Source organism: Chenopodium album, chromosome 10, assembly GCF_948465745.1.
Source record: "Chenopodium album chromosome 10, dcCheAlbu1.1, whole genome shotgun sequence".
Taxonomy (NCBI): domain Eukaryota; kingdom Viridiplantae; phylum Streptophyta; class Magnoliopsida; order Caryophyllales; family Amaranthaceae; genus Chenopodium; species Chenopodium album.
In genome coordinates this window covers 3,057,663-3,081,577 of record NC_137843.1, presented here as the reverse complement: position 1 = coordinate 3,081,577, position 23,915 = coordinate 3,057,663, and the positions used below count along the sequence as shown (strand labels likewise).

General features: G+C 34.2%; 2 protein-coding genes across 2 annotated transcripts; one reads left to right on the top strand and one right to left on the bottom strand.

Annotated features, from left to right (window-relative positions):
- Positions 1-17,562: 17,562 nt before the first annotated feature.
- LOC145562951 (protein FAR1-RELATED SEQUENCE 5-like) lies at positions 17,563-18,265 on the bottom strand. The gene is made up of 2 exons (XM_081623366.1): positions 18,060-18,265; positions 17,563-17,887 (listed from the first exon to the last, which is right to left on the bottom strand). Exons 1-2 carry the CDS (start codon positions 18,263-18,265, stop codon positions 17,563-17,565), a joined length of 531 nt encoding a protein of 176 aa, XP_081479492.1.
- Positions 18,266-21,960: 3,695 nt separating this feature from the next.
- Positions 21,961-22,794, top strand: LOC145562950 (uncharacterized). Its single transcript, XM_081623365.1, has one exon. It carries the CDS (start codon positions 21,961-21,963, stop codon positions 22,792-22,794), a length of 834 nt encoding a protein of 277 aa, XP_081479491.1.
- Positions 22,795-23,915: the final 1,121 nt, after the last annotated feature.

Sequence of the window (23,915 nt, the reverse complement as noted above, 5' to 3'; positions counted from 1 at the left end):
TTTTCAAATTTTCATAATTATTGTTTATTTCATACAAATTGTGTAGTTAATTGCATGATTGGTTAGAATTGAACAATTATTGTTATTTATGGAGAATTGTTAGAAAAAAATTGTGAATGATTTTTAGAATAGTTGAAATTGTGATTGAAAATTACATAAACATTGTGATTTTGTGAATGTGGTTTGTGTGAAATTAGTGAAGTGCATTGTTGTTGGAATTTTTGTGTTGGAATATATTGTTGGTTGTGTTGTGGAACAGGTACTTTTGGATTTTTAAAGGGGGTTTGAAGTTAAGGGTGTGTGTGGAGTTGTTTGTTGTTGAGTGTTTTTCCTAATTACCCCTTTTCCAAACTAAAAGAAAAAGAAAAAAAAATGAAGAAATTCATTGGAGGGATTAAGAAAAGAAAAACAAGTGAGCCTCAAACATCCTCATCCCCTTCACAACAAGAAAACCCTAACCCACCACCAACTTTAAAAATCGATAAACGATTTAAAAAGCCTTTCGATGACCTTTCCAAACGAAAAATTATTCCAACCCGATTCTATCATCAACATTCAATGAGACTTCTAGGGGTCGATGAGGGAATTAGAAGAGTAGCCGAAAACTTCGGTTGGCTAGACTTCTTGGACCTTGCGGAAGAAACCTTTTCTTCCCTAACTCTTGAATTCCTTTCATCGGTTTCTATGAAACGCATAAACCTTGAGGATGAGCCATTGGAATGCGAAATAAAATTTAGAATGTTCAATGTCGAAAAAACCTTAACTTTGACGAGATTGAACGAAATTTTTGAATGGCCCACCCTCAACCAAGTCTATGACCCCAATGGTACTTACTTCTCAAGTTATGAGGAGCAAGTGTGGTGGAATACCATTGCGGGGTATCCCAATTTCACAACCTGGTCTAGCCATGCTAGCCACATTATCCACCCCGTCCTTCGAATCTTCATGCGAATCATGAGCTATGCTTGTTTTTCTAAACAAGACTTAGGGAAGCTAACTAAAGAGGAGATCAAATGCCTCTTTCTAGCTTCAAGATTCGAAGGAAATGTGGAAGGGAATGTGAACATGGGATACTTGTTCATCAAGAGATGTATTGAAATAAGAGAAAGTGGAGAGATGAGCGGAGAGATTAGATGCGGGGGAATGATTTCAATTATTGCGAGGAAGTTAGGGTTTGGGTCTTTTCTAGACCAAATGACCCCGGTCCAAAGTTCTAACATGCTTGATCTTAAGGCACTTAGTGATATGAAGTTCCTTAGTGAAATTCCGGGCCGAAATCTTCGCTATAGTTGGAAGGTCAATGGGGTGCATTATTGCACTCTCCCAAATCCGGCGGTTAATAACTCGGTGGGGGACACATGGCAAGTGCCAAGAGATCAACTCCCACGAGGTATGGCCGGTGGTGGCGAGAATGTACCCGTACCCCGTCGTATGAGTACATCCTCCATTCCCCAATCTAGGGTAGATGGTTCCTCTTCCTCCTCTTCTCTCTTTGATGTGGAAATTGCTTTCAACCAATTAAATCTAACCAATCAAAGACTTCTCGAACAAAATGAGTACCAAAGTTTTGTAGCGGAGAGAAGCTACCAACATCAAGTTGAGAGGGGATACTTTCTCCCTTACCTCAACTATCCCAACCGTCCCGTTCAAGAAGGGCCGGTAGCGGGTTGGAACAATGGCCAACCCACCTACCCCTTTTGGCAAGGCCCGCGTAGTTCAATTGAGGAGCTTCGCTCCTTTCCCCCTTATGACTACACACAACCCGGGGGAAGTGATTATAGGGGTGACCCTAGCTATTACTATGTCCCCGAGGTTAGTGGAGATAGTTCATCTTCGGAGGTGCTCGATCCCCCCCTAAGGGGGCATTACGGGTTTCCACCCGGCTATGATGGTGGTTGGGGTGAGCAAGGTGTGCCGGACTTTGGCCATTACCGCACTTGCCCCAACTATGATCTACCTCCTTATGTAGACGCCCCGGCCACTTCTAGTGATGTAGATATTAACTACAATTATCACTATTCGCCGGGACGCCGACATAATTAGATGGTCTAGGCATTCTAGTCACCGTTTCATTGCCCCTTTTCACTTCTTGGGACACCGAGGACGGTGCCAATCCCAAGCTTGGGGGAGGTTACTTCATTGCCTATTTTGTTTCATTGAAACGGTGACTAAATGTCTAGCTTGGGGGAGTATTTAGGCCTTGCATAGAGTTGGGATTTGATGTTGCTAGTTTTGTGCTTAATTTGATTATGCTCCGTTTGTCTTGATTGGTTAGTTAATGGTTGAATGTTTGCATTTTGATGAGCTTGGTTTGGTTTATGTGCTTCATTTTTTATGATGATATTTGTTGATGAGCCTCCTCTCCTTCCCAAAAATCCAAAACCCAAAAATCCAAAGCCCTTAGTCCAAATTCTTTAGTTAGTTTCTCCTTCCTTCCTTTTATCCTTCCCTCTCCTAATCTTCTTTAGCTAGTTCCTCCTCCCTTAATCCAAATTCTTTAGCTAGTACCTCTTTCCCCTCCTCTAAAAAAAAAAAAAAAAAAAAAAAAATTTTGTGTTTCCTTTAATTAGTTTAGACTTTGTATATATTATCTTTGCTTGTAGTCATTTGGCTTAATGATTCGACTAGTGTCTTTGATGGTAAAATGAATTCAAGTGAGCTTGTGATATAATTGTCCTAGTTTTGCAAATGACGATTTATTTATGAATTGTGGAATGATTGTTTAACTCGTATGTGTATGATCCACTCATAATAGTCCTTGTTTGCTTTGCTACTAATCACCACTCTTTTATCACCTTGTATATAAGAGACACTACTACATCAAGATCAATGGTAACTCCTTCCTTTCTTTTCTTGTTTATATTTTCCTTTTAGTCCCTTTACCCTTTAAAAAAAAAAAAAAAAAAAAAAAAAAAAAAAAAAAAAAACATTTTTTTGCTTTTAGAATAGTCCTCAATGATGATATTGGATTGCATGTGATGGATATTTGCTTTCTTTTGGTAATAAAATTTCGAGTATGGTTTAGATGCCCTTGGTTGAACATAGAATTGGCCAGTTTAGGCTAGTGTGAGAATAACCTTACCGAATGTACGAAACCAAAATTCTAGGATTGTGGTAAGAAGGTGTCGCCCATATCGAAGGAATTTGAACCCCGAAAGGTAGCATTTGATCCTACATTGTTCCCAAAAGTGAGGTTGTAATATTTTTCAAGCCTACTACATTTTGAATGAGTGGCAAGGATCCTCTTTGATTTAGTACCTAGATCGAGAACTTGAGTCTTAACTCCCAAGATCGCGGCCTAAACTACTCTTAGTGATTATGAAGGTTGTTATGTACTGTTCATTCGCACAAAGTTAAGGCATGTCATTCTTGTTTCATTAGTTCAATCTTTAAGTTGTTATAAATAATAGTTTGTGATGTAAATGCCAAGTTTGAAAAAAAAAAAAAAAAAAAAAAAAAAAAGAGAAAAAAAAATAGAGAAAGAAAGAAAGAAAAAGAAGTGATGAATAGCTACCACCCTAGCAATTAAACAAGCTTGGGGGTGCATTTTTGTTTCAAGTTTATTCATAGTTTGTAACGGGTCAAAGTCAGAAACCTCTTTAGGTTTGCTCTTAGTGTTATATATCTTAGCTTGACTTTAATTGTAAAGCACTTCTAGTTTTCTCTATGCCTTAACTTTGTGCCGTAATCCTTGAGTCTTGTAATGTTAGTAGAGTAGTTGAAGCCATAGTCGGTGGAGGGAGTTGGTTCACAAGCATATGGAGAGGGTACTTATCATTGAGATGTCGAGTGTTCTAAGCCTTCTTTTGTTTATCTTTCTTCCGGCTCCTTCGAGGAGTCATGAGACACTACCATTAGGGGGAATTTGAACTTTGTGTTGGGGACGCGGTAAGATTGGTTGAATGGACCAAAGTTGAGTACATTCGGGAAGGTTAGCTAGGCCTTGGCTAGTCATGACCGTGGTTGATCTTAGGCATATACCTCATACTCGAGTTTTTATTGCTTAAGGATTCTTTTATCTTTACATGTGCTTTTCTTTGAGCGGACTAATCTATTGGTTTCTTTTGCGCCAAGTGAATTGCTTAGGGACAAGCAATTGGCTAGCTTGGGGGAATTTGATAAGTGTTTTATTTGTCCACTTATCATGGCTTTTTAAAACACAATTTTGTACTCTTTCCCCTACTTTAATCCCTTTTTCTAACTCCTCTTGTGCTAATTTGCATCTTTTGGCTTCCCCGTTTCTTTTTATGTGTGTGCTCGTGCTTGTAGGTACGATGAAAAATGGGCTAATAGCATAAGCATGAAGAAATACTCTTTGGAAGCAAAGGAAAGCAGGAGCGGGCGTGCAGCCTTTTAGGAGCGGGCGCTCCTGCCTGAACTGCCACATTCTGCCTCCCCTGCACTTTTAGGAGCGGGCGTGCACCTATTTAGGAGCGGGCGCTCCTCCCTGTTTTCCTACAAACTGACTCAAACTGGTGCAAGAGGAGAGGGCGTGCAGAGAGCCCAGGAGCGGGCGCTCCACACCCAGGAGCGGGCGCTCCTCCTTATAGGAGCGGGCGCTCCTTCTGTTCTGAAGCTCGATTTTGACGGATTTTACGATGTAACTTTTGGGCATATAAATACGACCCTTGGCTTCAGTTTTCGGATCTTCTTCTTCCTTCTTAACTCCCCTTAGACTTCTTAGGCCCTTAGTTTCTCTAAACCCTCTTTAATTAGATTAGTTTTCCTCAAAACTCAATCATTGTAAGAATTATTTGAAGTTTGTTCTATCAATTTCAACAACAATTATTCTCAATCTTGAAGCATCAATTAGTAATCTCTTTCTCTCTCCTTTGCTATTTAATTTTCTGATTTTATCTTTTATTAATCTTAGTTCTTGCTTAATCTTTGTTAATTGTTCTTGCATGTCCAACCATCCTTGTTTAATCTCTCTCCTAGTTTAATTGAATTCATGTTAACCCTAGATTTAATTGTTAGATTGTTTCCCACCATGATTAGTGAGTAGTTAATTAGCTAGGGGTTGGGTGAAGACCCAACCAAGCCATGGGTTATTGTTAATTGTGCTTGCATGTTCATTTTGGGTTGATGATTGATTGTTAAAGAATTGGTTAATTGCATGTGTAATTGGATGGCCACTTATTGCTCATGTATTCACTTCTATGCTTGCATTGAGAGATGGAGTCTAGTTGTGAGCCTATTCTTATATGATTATGCTAAATTCCTCTTGATTATGGTTCCTTGTTTGAATGATGTAGTAGTCTTAGTTGCAACAATTAGGTGAGAAATCCCAATTGTTTGTGCCTTAATGCTTTCTTGGACCGATTGAAAGACAAACCCGAGTTAGTAGTCTACTTCCCATTGTTAAGACTTGGTTGGCCTATCTTGTTAGTTGAGTTTGGTTTAGGATTGCTTAGTGTTATGGCTTCGAAACAAGGCAATGTTGAGTGCCCTCTTTATCACCCAATTTGTGTTCATGCTTGCCTATTGATTTGATCCGTTGGTTTGGTTGGAGTCGATCCCTATTTCCCCCTAGTGTTTGTCTCCATAGTAGTTATCTAATCAAAACCCCCAATTTGTGACCGAACTAGATTGCAACCGTTTCATACTCTCGGTGTACTTACCCATTTCCTGTGGATACGATCCTCTACTTACCCTAGACTTGTCTTAGGTTGGTTTAGGTAGAAATATTGTTTGGTTTTAGGGTGATCGTCCAACGACCGATTATTCACCTACCAACTACAAGTACAAATTCCCTTTAAACATGCATAAAAGGCGTGATCAAGCAATAACAATAATAATAAACATCAAGCAACATAATAATAAATTATAATAATCATGTTAAAGCATAATATTATTAGCAAGATCCTAGGCATGATACTAACAAGATTAATAACAAACCCTAACATGTCACTAAACATCAAAAATCAAAGCTTTAGTCCTAACATGATACTAACATGATATTAGGAAAGAAAATAGGAATCATTCTTTTAATCATATTGATATTAGAAATTTCCCTAAACATGATACTAGGAATCAACAAAACAATCTAAGCATGATTTCTATATCAAAAGATCAATAAAGCAATTAAAGCACTTACTTCGATGCCTCGTAGCTCTTTTTAATAACAAAATACACACGTTAGTAACTTCAAGGAAAATATAATATCAAACAATTAAATCAAATAATTGAAATAGAGATTTGGGACCAAACCCTCAGAAATATCAAACCTTTCACGTCTAGGGCGAAGGCAACTTCGAACTTGGCTAGGTGTGTCTAGTGCTAATGTATGAGGAATTGTGTTTGTAAAAGAGCTAGGCTAGAAAAAAGAATAGAGAGAGAAGGAAAGCTTCTAGCTTAGAGAGTGAGAGGAATTAGAGAATTCTGGTTCTCGAAAAACGGAGGTCCAAGGACCCTATTTATAAGAAAATAGTCCGAAATCGATAGAAAAGAATCAAAGTTCGAAAAGGAATAAAACACTCTTCTGTCGCCAGCGACAGAGCTCGTCGCCAGGCGACGAAACTGTCGTTTGGCGATGCAGAAGGTTTTCCACGCGTTTTCAACGCGGAATCTATCTTTCGATAAAATCCAGTCGTAAAATCCGTATGAAGGGTAAAACCGTAATTTCATTTAAAACACTTCTTTTATTCCAAATAAAACTTATAAAAACATAATTATCAATCCTAATCCGTTTAGGATTCAAAAGAACCTTCTAGAAGATTCTAGAAGACTATAATCAATCCTAATTGCATTAGGAATGATAATTCATAATAAGCCCTCCTGTAGATCATTGGGCCGCATATAAGAACCAAACCGGGCCCAGTTTAGTATTTTGGCCATAACTTCCTCATTATTCACCGGAATTGGGCTTATAATATATCGTCAAAAAGCTCTTTTCGAGCCTAATCCAACTACACCATTATCGGACCCTTGTCATGGACCAAACTAAACTGGATTGGCTATTTTCATAAAATAGAGCAAGTTTTTGAAAACAAAAAGAAAGATTTTTAATAAAAACTAACCACAACATTAGAATTTCCACACTTTCACTTCATTCGATTATGATTCGACGCGAAAGGTATTCATCACCGGGTTTGGTTTTGGGGAGACACAAATGGGTGTCTACACCTGTATGTGTATTATGGTTTTTTTTTTTTTTTTTTGTTTATTGGTGTTCTGATTTTGTTTATTTTGAAGATGATATAGAACCAGAGCAAGAATTGAATGCTGAGAATTTGACTACTGATGATGTTGATGCAAAGACTGTGAATGATGAGGATTTGAGTGTTGTGAATGATGAATCAAATGATGTGAATGCTGAGGATGTTAATGCTGATGCAAAGGTTGTGAATTCTGAGATAAATGCAGAGGATGTTAATGTAGAGGATGTAAATGTTGAGGTGAATGCAGAGGATGTAAATGCTGAGGTGAATGCAGAGGATGTTATTGCTGAGGAGGATGTTAAACCTGATGTGAAACCAAAAGTTACTAGAGCACGCAAAGGTCGTAGAGGTGCTGGAACTTCTAGTCAAGTTAGTCAAGTTGTTGAAGTTGTTAATTTTGACGAGGGGTATGAAACATTATTGAATTTTATTTATTTATTGTTCTTTTGTATATGTGTTGTTTGTTATCTAGGTTACTTGTTTGATGTTTTTTTTTTATTTCTAAATGTATTGCTTTTATGAGTGTTACTTGTTAGGTAGTTGTTTGGTGATAATGGGTTACTGTTAAAAGGTTTTTATATGTATGTTACTTGTAAGGTGGTTACTTGTTTAATTATTATGGGTTACTTGTAATGGGTAACTTGTTAGAGATTTTAATATGTATGGGGTAACTTTTAAGATGTTCTGTGATAAAAGGGTTACTTGTAAGTGATATTTATATGGGTAAAAGGGTTACTTGTAAGTGATATTTATATGGGTTACTTGTAAGTGATAAAGGGGTTACTTGTAAGTGAAAAAGGGGTTACTTGTTATTTGTAGTGGGTAAGGAGAATTTTATGGGTTACTTGTAAGTGATAAAGGGGTTACTTGTTATTTGTAGTGGGTAAGTAGAATTTTATGGGTTCCTTGTAAGTGATAAAGGGGTTACTTGTAAGGGATAAAGAAGTTACTTGTTATTTGTAGTGGGTAAGGAGAATTTGTAAGTGATAAAGGGATAAGGGGATTACTTATATAAGTATAGGGGTTTACTTATATAAGTATTACTTGTATATGAGTGTCAAAGGGGTAATTATATTTGTTGATGATTATGGGTTACTGGTTTTTATATGAGTGTTACTTGTTGGGTGGTTACTTGTTTGGTGATTATGGGTTACTTTAAGAGGTTTTTATATGGGTGTTACTTGTAAGGTGGTTACTTGTTTGGTGATAATGGGTGGTTACTTGTTTGGTGATAATTGGTTACTGGTTTTTATATGAGTGTTACTTGTTAGGTGGTTACTTGTTTTGTGATTATGGGTTACTTTTAATAGGTTTTTATATGAGTGTTACTTGTAAGGTGGTTACTTGTTTGGTGATAATGGGTTACTTGTATTAGGATTACTTGTAAATTTTCTTTTAATGTGTTACTTTTTCTTTTGTTTTAGGGATGATGTTATCGTTTTACGATGTAGACCTAATGGTGTTATGGACTTATTTAAAAATTTAACTAAAGATCAAAAGAAAGCTGTTAAAGATATTGTGTTTGGGAGCTTATCATTGATCAAGTTAGATACATTTCCAACGGAAATGATTCGATGGCTATGCAGTTGTTTTGATTCAACAACTTGTCAGTTTAATTTGCCTTCTGGACAGAGTTATTAGCTTACTGTAGCTGATGTCCATGATGTGTTCATGATGCTTATGGGAAAAACATAGGTTCCTATTTCCCTTAAAAAACAGAATACTGATCTGAAGGCTGCTTGGAGGTTAATATATGGGAGTAAAAATCTGGATATATCAGTACCTCTTCTGTGGAATAAGATGACAAGTGATGCTGGGATGAAAAAAGGCAATGATGATTTTAAAAGATGCTTTGTCATGTTTGCAATGGTTACACTGCTTGCTCCTACATCAAATCGATCTGCTGACTTCAAACTGGTTTTGGCTTTGGAGAATGTTACAGAAATCCATAATTTCAACTGGTGTCAGTATGTCTTAGATGATTTGTGTGAGAAATTATCAAGTTGTTCTCTAACATAAAAGTATTTTCCTGGATGTATTCTGTTGCTGCAGATATGTTATTTCCATAGACTACAGGTGGAAGGGAGTGTAGTTGATAGTTCATTGCCTTTAATTCAGCATTGAACTGAAGAAATTTTTAGGGATAGGCTGGGCAAGGAAAATGGATAGTATGGTGAAGGAGAGTTAGATGAAAATACATATCCTGTAACTGAAGTTGATGATGCAGTTGATTCTAAGAAGCTGCAAAAGAAGGAAAAAAAGTCTCCTGTCCCTAAGAAAAAAGAAGAGAAAGAAGAAAAGAAGAAGGAAAAAAAGAAAGAGATGGTTGTTGAGGCTGATAAGAAGAAGAAAAAAAGGAAGATGAAAAAAAGAATGAAAAAAGGAAGATGAAGAGAAAAAAGAACAGAAAAAAGGTGATAAGAAAAAGAGTGTCAAAAGGAAAAAGGATGAAAATGTTGTTGAAGATGTTGTTGAAGCTGAAGATGTTGTTGAAGAAAAACAACAGCCAAAGGAAAAAAGAGAAGGCGTTTGTTAAGGAAAGCTGATTTTTATGTTACTGAAAAAGAGAAGAGAAGTTCTGATGGGGCTGATGAGAAAGAAATGAAGAGAAGACGTTTGACTGAAGAAGTTGGACTTGAAGATTTGGATGTTGCTGGTACTTCTCATAATTTAGAAGTTGCTGGTTCTTCTCGTCTTGTTTCATTTCAAGTTCCTCCTGAAATTCATACAAATGATGAAATTTGTCAAATTGCAAAGAATGTGAGTTTTCTAACTTTTTGTATTATTATTAGTGTTAATTGAAGTTAGTATATTGAGTTACTTGTATTATTTTTAGTGTTTATTGGAGTTAGTATATGGAGTTACTTGTATGTTTTTTTTAGTGTTAGTTGAAGATTGGAGTTGGAGTTACTTGTATGTTTTTTTTTAGTGTCAGTTGGAGTTACTTGTATATGTATGTTTGTATGTTTTTTAAGTTTCAGTTGGAGATTGGATTTGGAGTTACTTGCATGTTTTTTTTATTGTTAGTTGGAGTTACTTGTATATGTATGTTTTTATTTGGAGTTACTTGTATTTGGAGTTACTTGTAATTCTATTTGTGTTACTTGTATTTGAATATACTTGTATGTTGTAATTGGAGTTACTTGTATTTGGGATTACTTATATGGGGTTACTTGTATGTTCTATTAGTGTTACTTGTATATTTATTAATGTTATTTTGAGTTACTTGTATATATAGTTACCTGGACTTTTTTTATGTTACTTGTTTAATGTTGTGTGAAGTACTTATATTTTATTGATTAGTTGTATGGATGGATTACTTGTATTGGATACTTGTTTTTTCTGAAGTACTTATATTTTATTAATTATTTGTATGGATTATTTGTATTGGTTACTTGTTTTTGTATTACCTTTTATACATTATAGTGGGGTTACTTGTATGTATAGTTACTTGTTATATGTATTATAGTGGTATTACTTGTTTTAATTTGGGTTACTTGTATGTATAGTTACTTGTTTTATGTATTACAGTGGTATTACTTGTTTTAATTTGTGAATCTATTTTATTTGTAGGATGTGGAAAAGAATTACATGCTAATGCAAAGGGACATGAAGTTAATGTCCTATCAATTTGAGCGTTATGTTGAGTTAATGAAGCAACAATGGAAAGCTGTTGAAGTTGATTCTCATGTGCTGTCTCAGTTAGATTCGATTTATAATGATCAGTCGTTTTGGGATCAAATTGATAAGATTGTGAAACAGAATCTTGAAACGAAGAAAGTTATTGATGAAATGCCTATATTTAATCTGTTTTCTTCAACTGATCCTCAACTTGGTTCTTACGAAAATCTGTTGCCTGTTAATGATTTTCAAAACATTATGAAAAATGTTGATGCTCAACAAATTCCAGTTGAAGAGGTTTCTATTTTTGATGATTCATTGGGTGCTTATCGTGCAAAATCAGTTGTTGAAGATGTTTTACAAAGTATTAATCTAGAAGAGATTAATGATAGTGAACCAACTAATGATGCACAAGATCTGAATGCAGAAGACGGAACTTCTTCTGCTGCTAATGCCCAAGTTCTTAATGCAGAAGAAGGAAATCTGTTACTGGTGACGTGCAAGTTGATGCACATTCGGATGTTCCTGAATCATCATCTGTTCCTGCTGAAGAAATATCTGTTGTTGCTTCTGTTCCCGAAGTTAATCAACTGGCTATAGTTCCCTACAGTCCTATTGTCTCAAGCCAGAACCTTGTTTCAACTAGCCAAGTTGTGATAAGTCAAGATAATTTTCATAGTCTTGAAACATTTGCTACACTTCCAAGTCAAGACATATCTTCAACTGAGATTATTTTGTCAAGCCAGGAGATTATTCCAACTGAGATTGTCGTGTCAAGCCAAGAGTTTAATCCATCAACTCAAGATATTTCAGAAGAAGAAGTTATTCCTCTTTCAACTCAAGATAATAGTCAACAAAATCCTGAAAAAGTGATTCATCCTTCAACTCAAAAATTTCTTGATGAAATTAGAGAAATAAAGAGAAGTGGCAAATCTGCTTCTTCTCAAAAAAAGTTGTCTGCCAAATCTGCTACTTCTTCTGATGATACCAAAAAGAAGTCTCCTCAGAATAAGAATACTCAGAGGAAGAATCCCCAAAAAAAGGCTTCAACTCAAGTAAAAGGAAAAAAGAGAGAAAGAAAAGAAGTGTTGACCTCATTTGTGGCAGGTTGCACTCCAGAAGAATCTATGAGAATTCTTAGAGAAACTTTTGATGAAGCTGGGATGCCTGATGGTGAGGAGATTAAAACTTCTTCTGATGATAGTGCAGTACAATCTTCTGAATTAATTAGTTGTGATATTAACTGTGGTGCACATGGTGCTTATAAATTACAGTTAATATCAAAATTTATGAGGCTTAACTGCAAGAGAGTATCAACTATGAGGAGCTTACAGTTGATGGTTGCAGATTATTGTTTTGTTCAGAATTATTCTGGACTGGATATGTCATAAGTTATTTTATCTTTTTTTTTTGTATAATTATTATGTAATTTTTATATAATCTGGGGTTTATATAGTGCACTAGGGTTACTTGTATAGTTCACTTATGTTACTTGTTATATTACACTAGTGTTACTTGTTATAGTTCACTGAGGTTACTTATTATAGTGCACTAGGGTTACTTGTTATAGTGCCTTAGGGTTACTTGTTACAGTTCACTAAGGTTACTTGTTATAGTGCCCTAGGGTTACTTGTAATCCTGAATACTTGTTATGATGCACTAAGGTTACTTGTAAGGTTTTTACTAATTTAGTAGAGTTACTTGTAGTTGTTTAAGTATTCTTTTATTAATGTTACTTGTAGGTTTTATGTGTTACTTGTAAATTTTTGTAAATTTTGGTTATATTTTCCTTACCTATTTATTGTTTATGTTGAAACAGGGAGATTCTTGTCTATTATAACGAGTTTTACAGTTTACCTAGAGAAGAATTTTTGACATTGTTCCAGAAGGAATTGATTTCAAGTCGAATTTTGGATTGTTTTTTTATATTGCTGAATTATGTTGAGGTTAAACAAGATAATGAAAAACCAAGATTCTTTTTTGGTGGTGAACATATGGTAATTTTTTAATACTTTGATGTAATTTTAAAATTTTTATTATTTATGTTTCTATTTCAAATTTTTATATTTGCTTTTTGTATACAGTTGCCTCTTTTGCGTAGTATATATAATGGAGAAGGTTGCATATATGAGGATGAAGTATTCGGAGCATGGGATATGTGGACTAAATTAGTTCAATGTTGTGAATTAGTAGATGCATTGTTGGTATGTTTTCTTTTTACTGTTTTGTTTCTTGTTTCGAGTTACTTGATATTTTTGTATAGGATAATTAAGTTGTGCTGTTTTTTCTTGCGTAGATATTCATACCAATCTACTACGGCAATCATTATTCAGCTGTTTGTATAAATTTCTACACTCAAATTGTTGATTACTTGGACAACCAAACATATTCAATGCATGTAGAAGTTGAAAATAAGCCCAATTCAAAGAAAGGGAAAGATGCAAACAAAGAGGGTGCTAAAAAATTCAAAATTTCAACAAAATTTGATGAATTTCACACAGAGTTTTATACTCTCACATGGTACTTGGTAAGTTTTAAAATTTTCTCAAAATAAGAAAACTAATACTTGATTACTTGTATTGGGAATTACTGTGGTTACTTGTACTGGATATTACTTATTACTTGTATCAATTATGATTTAATTTCTTAGATATTACTTATTACTTGTATCAGTTATGATTTAATTTCATGTATGTGTTACTTGTATGGTTTACTTGTCCTATGATTGAATAATTGGGGTTACTTGTATTGGGAGTTACCGTGGTTACTTGTACTGGAGATTACTTGTATAAGTTATAGGTTTAATTACATGTATGAGTTGCTTGTATCAGTTATAGGTTTAAGTATATGTTACTTGTATCAATCATAGGTTTAATTACATGTATGTGTTACTTATATGGTTTACTCAATGAAAATGTAAACTATGGTGATTGAATAACTAGGGTTACTTGTATTGTGAATTGCTGCAATTACTTGTATTGGGGATTTTATCAAGGGTTACTTGTACTGGGGATTACTTGTATCAGTTATTGATAAATCTGTATTTAATGATATATGTGTTACTTATATGGTTTACTCAATGAATATGTAAACTATGGTGATAGAATAACTGGGGTTACTTGTACTGTGAATTACTGCAGTTACTTGTATTGGGGATTTTATCAGGGGTTACTTGTACTGGGGATTACTTGTATCAGTTTTACTAAATCTGTAGTTAATGATATATATTTTTTTTCCAGAGACTTTATATGTCAAAATATTTGGTTTCAAAAGGGCATGATAATGGAGAATTTGTCAAGGATTTCAACATTCGTATGATTCCCTTTGATTCTCAAAAGTGCGCTTCTGAAACTAATGACTGTGGAATTTTTTGTTTGTACCATTGTGCCACATATGAAGGGAAACCTTTTTAAATGTAATAGTTTGACTCAGGTACAATATTTATCTCTTTACTTTTTTATTTAATTTTATTTTCTATTTTTATGTGAGTTACTTACTACTTATTTTTTCTAAATGTATATTGTTTTATAGGCATTGGAGAGACGTCGTTTTAGAGCAGAAATATGTGCATATCTGGTTTTATGTAATTTGAATTTGTGTCGAACTGATGTTTTAAAAAGTGTGAATGCTTTTTGTGACAACAATGAAGAGATTTATGCTGAAGTCATTCTTAATGAGGAAATTGCAAAGGCTAATAAGTTGGCTCAGCAAAGTATGAAGGCTAAGAAGGCTAGTCTGACTAAAAGCAGAAGAAGGAGTTTAAAGATGAAGATGGCTAAACAGGGGAAAATAGAAGAAGAAGATGCCAGAGCTAAAGAGAAGAAAGAATAAGCAGTCCTGATTGCTGCAACTATAGGTGCAGAGAAAATGGCAAAGAAGATTAAGGCTGCTGCTACAAGAAAGAAGTAAGAAGTTCTGAAAAAAAAATTCAGTTAGTAATATTGAACAATTTTTTTTTTATATGTCGAATACTTTATGTTTAAATTTTCAATAGTAAAGTTTGTAATTACATTATTAAAACTACATTATTATATATATATAGTATGACTGTCTTTTATTAATATTACTTGTATGGGTTACTTGAATGAGGTTTTTATGGTTCTTACTCATATGATTTTACTTGGGTTAGGTTCCATTTAATGGTTGCTTGAATATGATTTTACTCGTATGATTTTACTTGGGGTAACTAGTTGAAAATTCCATGTAATAGGAGAGTTATTTATGATGATTACATGTGATGGTTACTTATATTTTTTAATGGTTACATGTGATGGTTACTTATATTTTTTAAATTTATATTTTTTCTTGGGGTTACTTGTTAATATTTTTTAAATTTATATTTTTTCTTGGGGTTACTTGTTAATTTTATTTGTAAAATGACTGTTACTTCTATTTGTGGTTACTTGTAAAATTAGTGTTACTTGTAAAATTCGTGTTACTTGTATTAATTGTTACTAGTATTAGCTTAGCTATATTGGTTACTTGTATTTGATTACTTGTATTACTGGTGTTACTTGTATTGGTTACGTGGTTACTTGTATTAGTAGTTACTTGTATTTTTGGTTACTTGTTTATATTGGATTACTTGTATTAGAAGTTACTTGTATTTTTGGTTACTTGTATTGGTTACTTGGTTACTTGTTTTGGATTACTTATATTATTGGTTACTTGTATTGGTTATTTGTATTTGATTTCTTGTATTGGTTACTTGTATTAGTAGTGGTTACTTGTAGATTACTTGTATTAGTGGTTACCTGGATAATTACTGGTTACTTGAAAACGAGTGTTACTTGTATTATAAAAAAATAGTTTGATTGCAGTATGTATGAAAAAAATAAGTCTGATTGCAGTATGCATCACCCATATTATAGTAATTAATTCAAAATTTTAAATATTAAAAATATGTAATATAAGTCTAATTACTGTAGGTTAGTAATCTAGCATTACAATATGTATCACTCACATATAGTCAATCATTCAAAACCTAAAATAACTTCGGGTTTTGAATTGGAGTTAATGTTCCAAATTCTCTGGCATTTCCTTTTGCTTGCATTGCTTTTGTTTTCTTTCCCTTTCTCAAAGTGCCCTTTTATTCTTTTGCTTCTTCCTTTTGTGTTTGCTTTTTCTGGATCCATGATTGTAGGGATTTCTGGATCTGGTGATGCTTCCTAGTGATCAGTTGAAGTTTGTTGTTGATTACTTGTAGCTTCTTGTTGATCAGATGAGGTTTCCTTCTCCTTGTTCTTTTGCAATTCCTTTTTGAATTCATCTGCCTTTCTCTTGTATCATTTTAAAATGTGCTTCTACCAAGTTTCGTGTCTCTTTGTGGTCTTGACATTTTATAAGTAGGTTGTAGCTTCTTCTAGCCATTGTGTGACGCCAAGGCATTAATTTGTCTGACTGAGATTCTTTTTCTACTGCATCATCATCTTTCTTTTTCCAGACATGTGCTTTTGCCATTTTAGACCATCTTGATGAAATGTATAAGCTAGGAATTCTTGTGACATTATGATGATGTAAGATCTTTATACAATGATAACAAAGCCAACCAATTTCTTCAAAATTCTTGCAAGAACATGCTATTTTATTTTCAGCTTTGTTATATGTAACCTTTTGTCTGCTACTTTCATCATACTTAATCTGCACCTGATAAAAGTAAAAATCTCCCACAGTAGCATGATGATAGGTTATGCACCCAATTGAGTACATGAATTCCGTTTCAAAATATCTGAAAATGGTTTGAGTGTATACTTCTGAAGCATGTTTAAGTAATCCAATAAAAGGAATACTTAAAGTTGGGTTGGAATTTGAACATTTAAAATCAGCATCTAACTCATTCTTTCTCTACTTCTTCACTGTTTGATTGAAAATTTTGAAGAAATCTGTCAGGCTTGTGTTTTTGTTGGCCTTAAACCCAACTGCATTATTTGCACTTTCACTTCTTTGTGATGATAGTATACCAGCAGAAAAAAGTCTTTACTTAATGTTATACACCATTTTCCTCTCAAACCATACAACCTTTTAAACCATTTATTGTTTTCAAGTTTGTATTTGGCAATCATTGAATCCCAGCATGTCTGTAATTTCAGATTTATAAGTAATGATAAAGAATACAAGTAATTAAGAATAAAAGTAAAGTAATGGTTACTTATATAAAATTATAAGTAATGGTCACTGGTCAAGAATACAAGTAATTAAGAACAAAAGTAAAGTAATGGTCACTTGTATAAATTTATAAGTAATGGTCACTTGTAAACTATACATGTAACATCATACAAGTAACCATAAAACCATTACACGTAACCTCATACTTGTAATGGTTACTTGTATTATGTTACATGTAATAGTTACTTGTTACTTGTATTATATGGTTACTTGTATTTAGGTTAATTGTATTATATGTGTTGTATTATATGGTTACTTGTATTATATAGTTTATATTGAGGTTACTTGTATTATATGGTTACTTGTATTGAGGTTACTTGTATTATATGTGTTACCTGTATTAGGAAGATAGTTATAAAGGTTACCTGAAATTCTTCCTCTGTCACACATCCTTAAAGACATTTGTTGAATGCATCTTTGAGTGAGGTATCTCTTTTCAGTGCTTTAAACCTTGATACAGCATTCTTTATAAGATGCCAAATACATAATCTGTGTCTTGAGTGAGGAAAGACCTACAAGATTGTAAATATATTATAATGTTACAATTCTTTTGTGTTTTTTTATTCTTGAAAGAGTTGATTTTACTGAAATTATAGACTAGTTCAGAAATTACCTTTTAAATTGCTTTAGACATTGCCAAGTCTTGATCTGTAAATATTGAAGCAGGTTCATTACCACCCATTGACTTCTTAAAAGTGTCTAACACCCACTTAAAAATTTCTATTTTCTCATCAGCAATAAAAGTACAGCCAAACATTACATTCAGCCAGTGATTGTTGAGACCAACAATAGGTGCACAAATAAGATTATATTTGTTCGTTCTATATGTGGTATCAAACACAACAACAGATCCATAAATTTGAAAATCTTCCTTCATTTCAGAATCTCTCCAAAAAATAGCATTCAGTTTGTTTTGGTTTTCACCACCTCCTAACTTAAATCTGAAAAAGAAATTCAGATGTTACTTGTTTTGGTAATAGGAGTTACTGGTATTAAAAGTAGAAATTCAGAAGTTACTTGTTTTGGTAATAGGTATTACTGGTATTAAAAGTAGAAGAAGTTAATGGTATTAAAAGTAAGAGTTTAGTTATTGGTATTAAAATTAGGAGTTACCTGAAAAAGAAATCTTCATCTTCTACTTGCTTTTTGTATAATCTATCTATTACAGTTTGTGCATCACCTCCTTGAATTTCTTTCATCTTCTTCCTTGAAATGTAATTGTAGTGGTCTGTCATAGTGTGTCCTACAAGTTCTTCTCCACCAGCTTCATTACTTATTAATCTAAATGCATCTGCTGTTCTTAATCCACTATCTTCCATTATTTCAATGACTTTTTCCTTGTCCTATGTTATCTTTCTCTCTAATCTATGTAAATGCTGCTAAACACTTCTTGTCAACTCATGGTTATGTGCTATAACATGCTGTTCAACTACAAACATTCCTTCTTTGTTTTTTTTGTCCTAATGAATGCATTGCAACCAGTCCTAGTAATAGGTACTTGATGAGTTCTTTTTTTTTTCATTTGGTGGAGGGGGTGTTATTTTAACTTTTGGTACACATCTGAACCTTTCTTTAGAACATACAAAATCCTTTCCTTTGATTTCTCTGTGTTTTTCTTGTAAGTATCTTGTTGTTGAATGTCTTACACTAAATCCTACCACCATAGCATGAAGCCTATATTGCTTATATATTTCATCCAAAGTTGAGGCTGTAAAACCTAGTAGACTTCCTGCAAAATCCTCTACTTGTAGTTCAGCTTGATTTCCACTTTCTTCTGTCAATGTACTATGACTCATTTCTGTAGTACATGTATTTATTTCTGCAAATTGTAAATTGAAATGAGGAATATACAACTGGAAATTGACACAATACATAGTATTTATAATATGCAGGGGAAATATGCAGGGGATACTTTTGTTACTTGTTATAATATATAGGTTATACTTGTTAATATACATGGATTACTTGTTATCCAATAGTTACATGTTATATAATCAGGGGTTAATTGTTAGAAAGCACTAGGGTTACTTGTAAGTTTTTTAAAGTAGAGTTACTTGTTGTTAGTTATTAATGACATAATCTGGGATTACTTGTTACAGTGCAATAGGGTTACTGAGTTACTTGTTAATATACATGGATTACTTGTTAGCCAATGGTTACATGTATATAATAAGGGGTTACTTGTTAGAAAGCACTAGGGTTACTTGTAAGTTTTTTTTTTTGCAGGATCACTTGTTTTTAGTTAATTAATGAATTAATCTAGTGTTACTTGTTATACTGCACTTGGGTTACTTGTAAGATTTTTCAAGTAGAGTTACTTGTTAGTTATTAATGTATACAATTTTTTTTAGGGTTACTTGTAATCCAAGGGGTTACTTGTAATCCTATTATATTATAGGGGTATATTATAGGGGTTAGTTGTTGTTGTTAGTTATTATACATTTATTATAGGTGTTACTTGTAACCCTACTATATTGTAGTGGTTACTTGTTAAAGTAGAGTTACTTGTAAACCCTACTTTATTTAACCCTACTATATTGTAGTGGTTACTTGTTAAAGTAGAGTTACTTGTAAACCCTACTTTATTTCGATGTTACTTGTAACCCTACTATATTCTATGCGTTACTTGTTAAAGTAGAGTTAAATGTAACCCTACTTTATTTAGGGGTTCTTGTAACCTTACTATATTATAAACTGGTTCATTCATTGCAGAATTTAGTAGAGTTACTTCTTCATTCATAATTTTTTACTTATTAAATGATAAAAACAATGTAGATTTTACCTTGTATGTCGTTGTTGACATCAATTACTTCAATTTGTTTGTATCTGTGTTCATCTTCCAGATCCAATACCTGATTAGATTCTTCAATTTCATTGTATCGATTTTCATCTTCTAGATTCAATACCTGATTACTGGTTTGGATTTCGAGATTCATCAAAGAATCTTCTATTTGTTCGATCTCTATTGATTCTTGTGAATCAGGTAATTGTTCGAATTCTTCTGTCATTGTTATTCTGGAATTTCTGGATTCAGAAGAATAATTGTTTGAGTTTTTAGCTCGATTTTTCCTCATTTTTATCGCCTTTTTGGAAGAATAATTGTTCGTCGCAATAAATTGCTTTTTCTGGGTTTTAGGTTTTAGGGATTTATGCGCGTGTTTTTATAGTTTCATTTAGTTCAGCGCGTGTGTCTCAATCCCGTTATTGGCGCGTCCACTCCGTTATTTTGGCTGACATGGCAGCAGGCCACATGGTGTGGCCTGTTGCACCAAAAAGGCGCCGCAATTAATTATGTTGTACGCCTTCTCAAACACTTTACGCATATATTGAGATAATACGGAGTATTTGATGTTTTTTTTAGGAAAGTATTTGATGTGTTTATACTTTGTATTCTACAAATTATTTAATCATCTAAATTTTTATGAAATTCTTTTATCAGAATAATTTTTTTACAAGAGGATTTTTCTGTGTGGTTGGGGTTACTCGAGTTACTCATAACCGAGTAATTTATCAAGTAATCACTGATGAAGTAACACCAGACCGAACCCTTCAAATAACCCCTGACCTAGTTACCCTTCGAGTAACCCCTCAAGTAACCCCTGATCGAACACCTCAAATAACCCCTGACCGGGTTACCCTTCGAGAGTAACCCCTGATCGAATCCCTTAAATAACCCCAGACCGAGTTACCCTTCGAGTAACCCCTCAAATAACCGCTGATCAAGTCAGTGGCGGATCCAGGATTTCTGAGATGGTGAGTCACCATCAATCATAGATCACATGTGAAAATATATATATATTTTTTTTTCGGGTCTAATTCATAATTGATTTCAATCCAAAATTATACGACCAAATTATATTACAACCAAATTGATTTCAATCCAAAAATCATACACAAAATTCCATACTACAACCAAATATATACTCCGGTAATATTTACTATCTTTCTTTCAAAAAAAAAAACCCAAATAATACTTAAAAAATCCATCTCACATATCAAAAGTACTACAAATAACATGCATGTACTAATAAACAAATAGTACACAACTACACACCCATTACTCTTAATAGTAGCAAAAAAAATAATAATAATAAAAATAAAAAAAGATCGGTTGTTAGTTTAACCGTTCTCTTTTAATTAAAAAAGAAAGCATCGCAGGGGGTGATATTGCTAGCATCTAAGAGACCGGTTATTTATAATAACGGGTCCATTTTATTTTATTTTATTTAAAAAAAAATTAAACTTCAAAAACTTTTTTGGGCTAGTGATGCACGTGCACCAGTGTGCACCAATGTAGATTCGCCCCTAGATCGAGTAACCCCTGACCGAACCTTTCAAATAACTCCTTACCGAACCCCTCAAATAACCCCAAACCGATTACCCTTTGAGTAACCCCTCAAATAACCCCTAATCGAGTAACCTCTGACCGAGTTACCCTTTAAGTAACCCCTGATCGAGTAACTCTTGATCGAACCCCTCAAATAACCCTTGATCGAGTAACCCCTGCCACATGGTATGGAAAGCCACATATAAATCTAGCCACATGGTTTTAGGGGTTATTTTTATTCCTTAAAAATCAAAATTGAGCTTGAAATTGGCAAAAAATTAACGTAATTATTTTTTTGAATTTTTTAACTTCCACTTACCCCATTACATTATTTTATTTCTTTATCCAATTTCTCCTTAAACTCTGTGTATGAAAAAATGGAGCAAGTATTTAAAAACGGAGCAATGCAATGGTATATTGGTATAATAGTACATACCTAATCTACTTATCATCAATGAGGCCCTTGATAAACTGTCTGACAGGTGTTGAGCCATAGCCAACTTCTACCTCACTGTAAGCCCTAAATTATTTTTTCAGCCTTCAATTCCCTAAAAGAAATCTAAAACGACGCCATTCCTAGTCTTGCTACTGATATCGCCTCTTTAACTTGGCAAATCTAAAATTTGATTGTGCCTTTGTAGTTGAATGTGAAGGGGAAGGAAGGAGAAGGAAGGGGGTTTGGCTTTAATGTGGCAAAAATCGGTGGATGTAACAGTGAGCTCTTACTCTCAGAATCATATTGATGTGGGAGTAAATTCTTCTCAACATGGGGATTGGAGATTTTCGGGTATTTATGGGTTTCCAGAAGATGAGTTAAAGTTCAAAACGGGGCTGCTTCTAAAGAGATTGGGGGACGAGAACGTGAGACCATGGTTGTGTGGGGGTGATTTCAACCTTATGCTCCAGTCAAACGAGAAGGCGGGGGGGAGAGCTTTCAATTATGATGATGCTGATATTCTTCGAGAGGCGGTTTCTTACTGCCAATTTGAAGATCTTGGTTACATTGGGCATGATTTTACTTGGTCAAACAATAGAGGTGGTGTGGAAAATGTGCAAAAACGGTTGGATAGATTTTTTGCAAATCGAGAATGGAGGGAGCGTTTTCCGGGTTCGTTTGTATCACATCTCACAAAACGAAAATCTAACCATCTCCCTATTCTTTTGTGTATTAAAGAAGCCTTGAATACCCCGAAGAAAAAAAAGAAAAGAAAGCTATATCGTTTTGAAGAAATGTGGCTCCGTGATGAAAATTGTGCTGAGATTGTTTCAGAAGCTTGGGAAAGAGGTGGCAATTTGTGTTCGAAGATTTCCTTCACTTCTACTAGGTTGAGTGCATGGAGTAGAGAGAATTTTGGTGATTTTGTGAAGGAATTACAGGCTTGCAAATCGCAAATGGAGAGACTTATGGGGGAAGTTCAAACGGAGGAGGTGATAGCCCAAATGAGAGCAATTGATGATAGAATAGATGAGCTTGAGCGGAGGGAAGAGATTTATTGGAAGCAAAGGAGTAGGCAAGAATAGCTTAAGCATAGTAATAAAAACACTACGTTTTTTTCACACGAAGGCGAAGCAAAGAGTTGAAAGACATAATATAAAAGTAATCAAGGATGAAGTCGGAAACACCTTTGATGAAGAAAAGCAGATTTCTGAAATCTTTGCGAATTACTTCAAAGACCTTTTTGCCGGAAATAGTCAAATTGAGCCTGACCCTGTGATTGAGAAAGTGGTTCCTATTGTGAGTGATGGCTAACGTACCAACTTGAATGCTCCTTTTTCTGCTGAGGAAGTGCGTGCCACATTATTTCAAATGCATCCAATGAAGGCTCCCGAGCCCGACGGTATGTCTGTAATTTTTTTCCAAAAATTTTGGAATATTGTGGGGATGGATGTAGTTGATAAAGTGCTTGATGTGTTGAATAATAATGGTGATGTAGGTTCTATTAATCATACTCATATTGTTTTAATTCCCAAAAAAAAAAAAGTGTGAGTCTCCTGTTGATTATAGACCGATTAGTTTGTGTAATGTGATGTATAAAATTGTCACCAAAGTTTTAGCTAACAGATTAAAGCTAGTTCTTCCTTTTATTATTCATGAGTCGCAAAGTGGATTTGTTCCGGGGAGATTGATTACAGATAATGTTTTGGTTGTTTATGAGTGTTTTCACTATTTGAGGAAGAAGAAGAAAGGGAAAAAAGGCTTTCTGGGTCTCAAACTTGATATGAGCAAGGCCTATGATAGGGTCGAATTGGCATTTCTGGAGAAAATGATGCTTAAGCTAGGCCTGCCAGGTACTTTTGTGGGTTTGATTATGAAATGTGTGAGTTCTGCTGAGTTTGAAATGCTTGTGAACGGGCAACCGTCAAGATGTTTTAAACCCAATAGAGGGCTTAGGCAAGGTGACCTCTTATCACCTTTCCTGTTCATTATGTGTGCAAAAGGCTTGTTGACTCTACTCCGAGATGCTGAAAATAAGAAGCTCATACATGGTGTCAAAATTGGAAGAAATGTCAATCCTATCTCTCACCTATTTTTTGCAGATGATAGCCTCTTTTTTGTGAGGGCGACGGAGGAGGAAGTGGACAATGTGTTAAATATTCTTTCTACTTATGAGGTGGCCTCGGGGCAGAAACTGAATATGGAT

What these genes read in the sequence shown, in the direction of transcription:
- LOC145562951 (XM_081623366.1), bottom strand. Translation starts at nt 18,265, where the DNA reads ATGGAAGATAGTGGATTAAGAACAGCAGATGCATTTAGATTAATAAGT. An exon ending in GATGAAGATTTCTTTTTCAG is followed by an intron (nt 17,888 to 18,059) that starts GTAACTCCTAAT and finishes TTTCTTTTTCAG; the next exon opens with ATTTAAGTTAGGAGGTGGTG.
- LOC145562950 (XM_081623365.1), top strand. Translation starts at nt 21,961, where the DNA reads ATGTGGCAAAAATCGGTGGATGTAACAGTGAGCTCTTACTCTCAGAAT.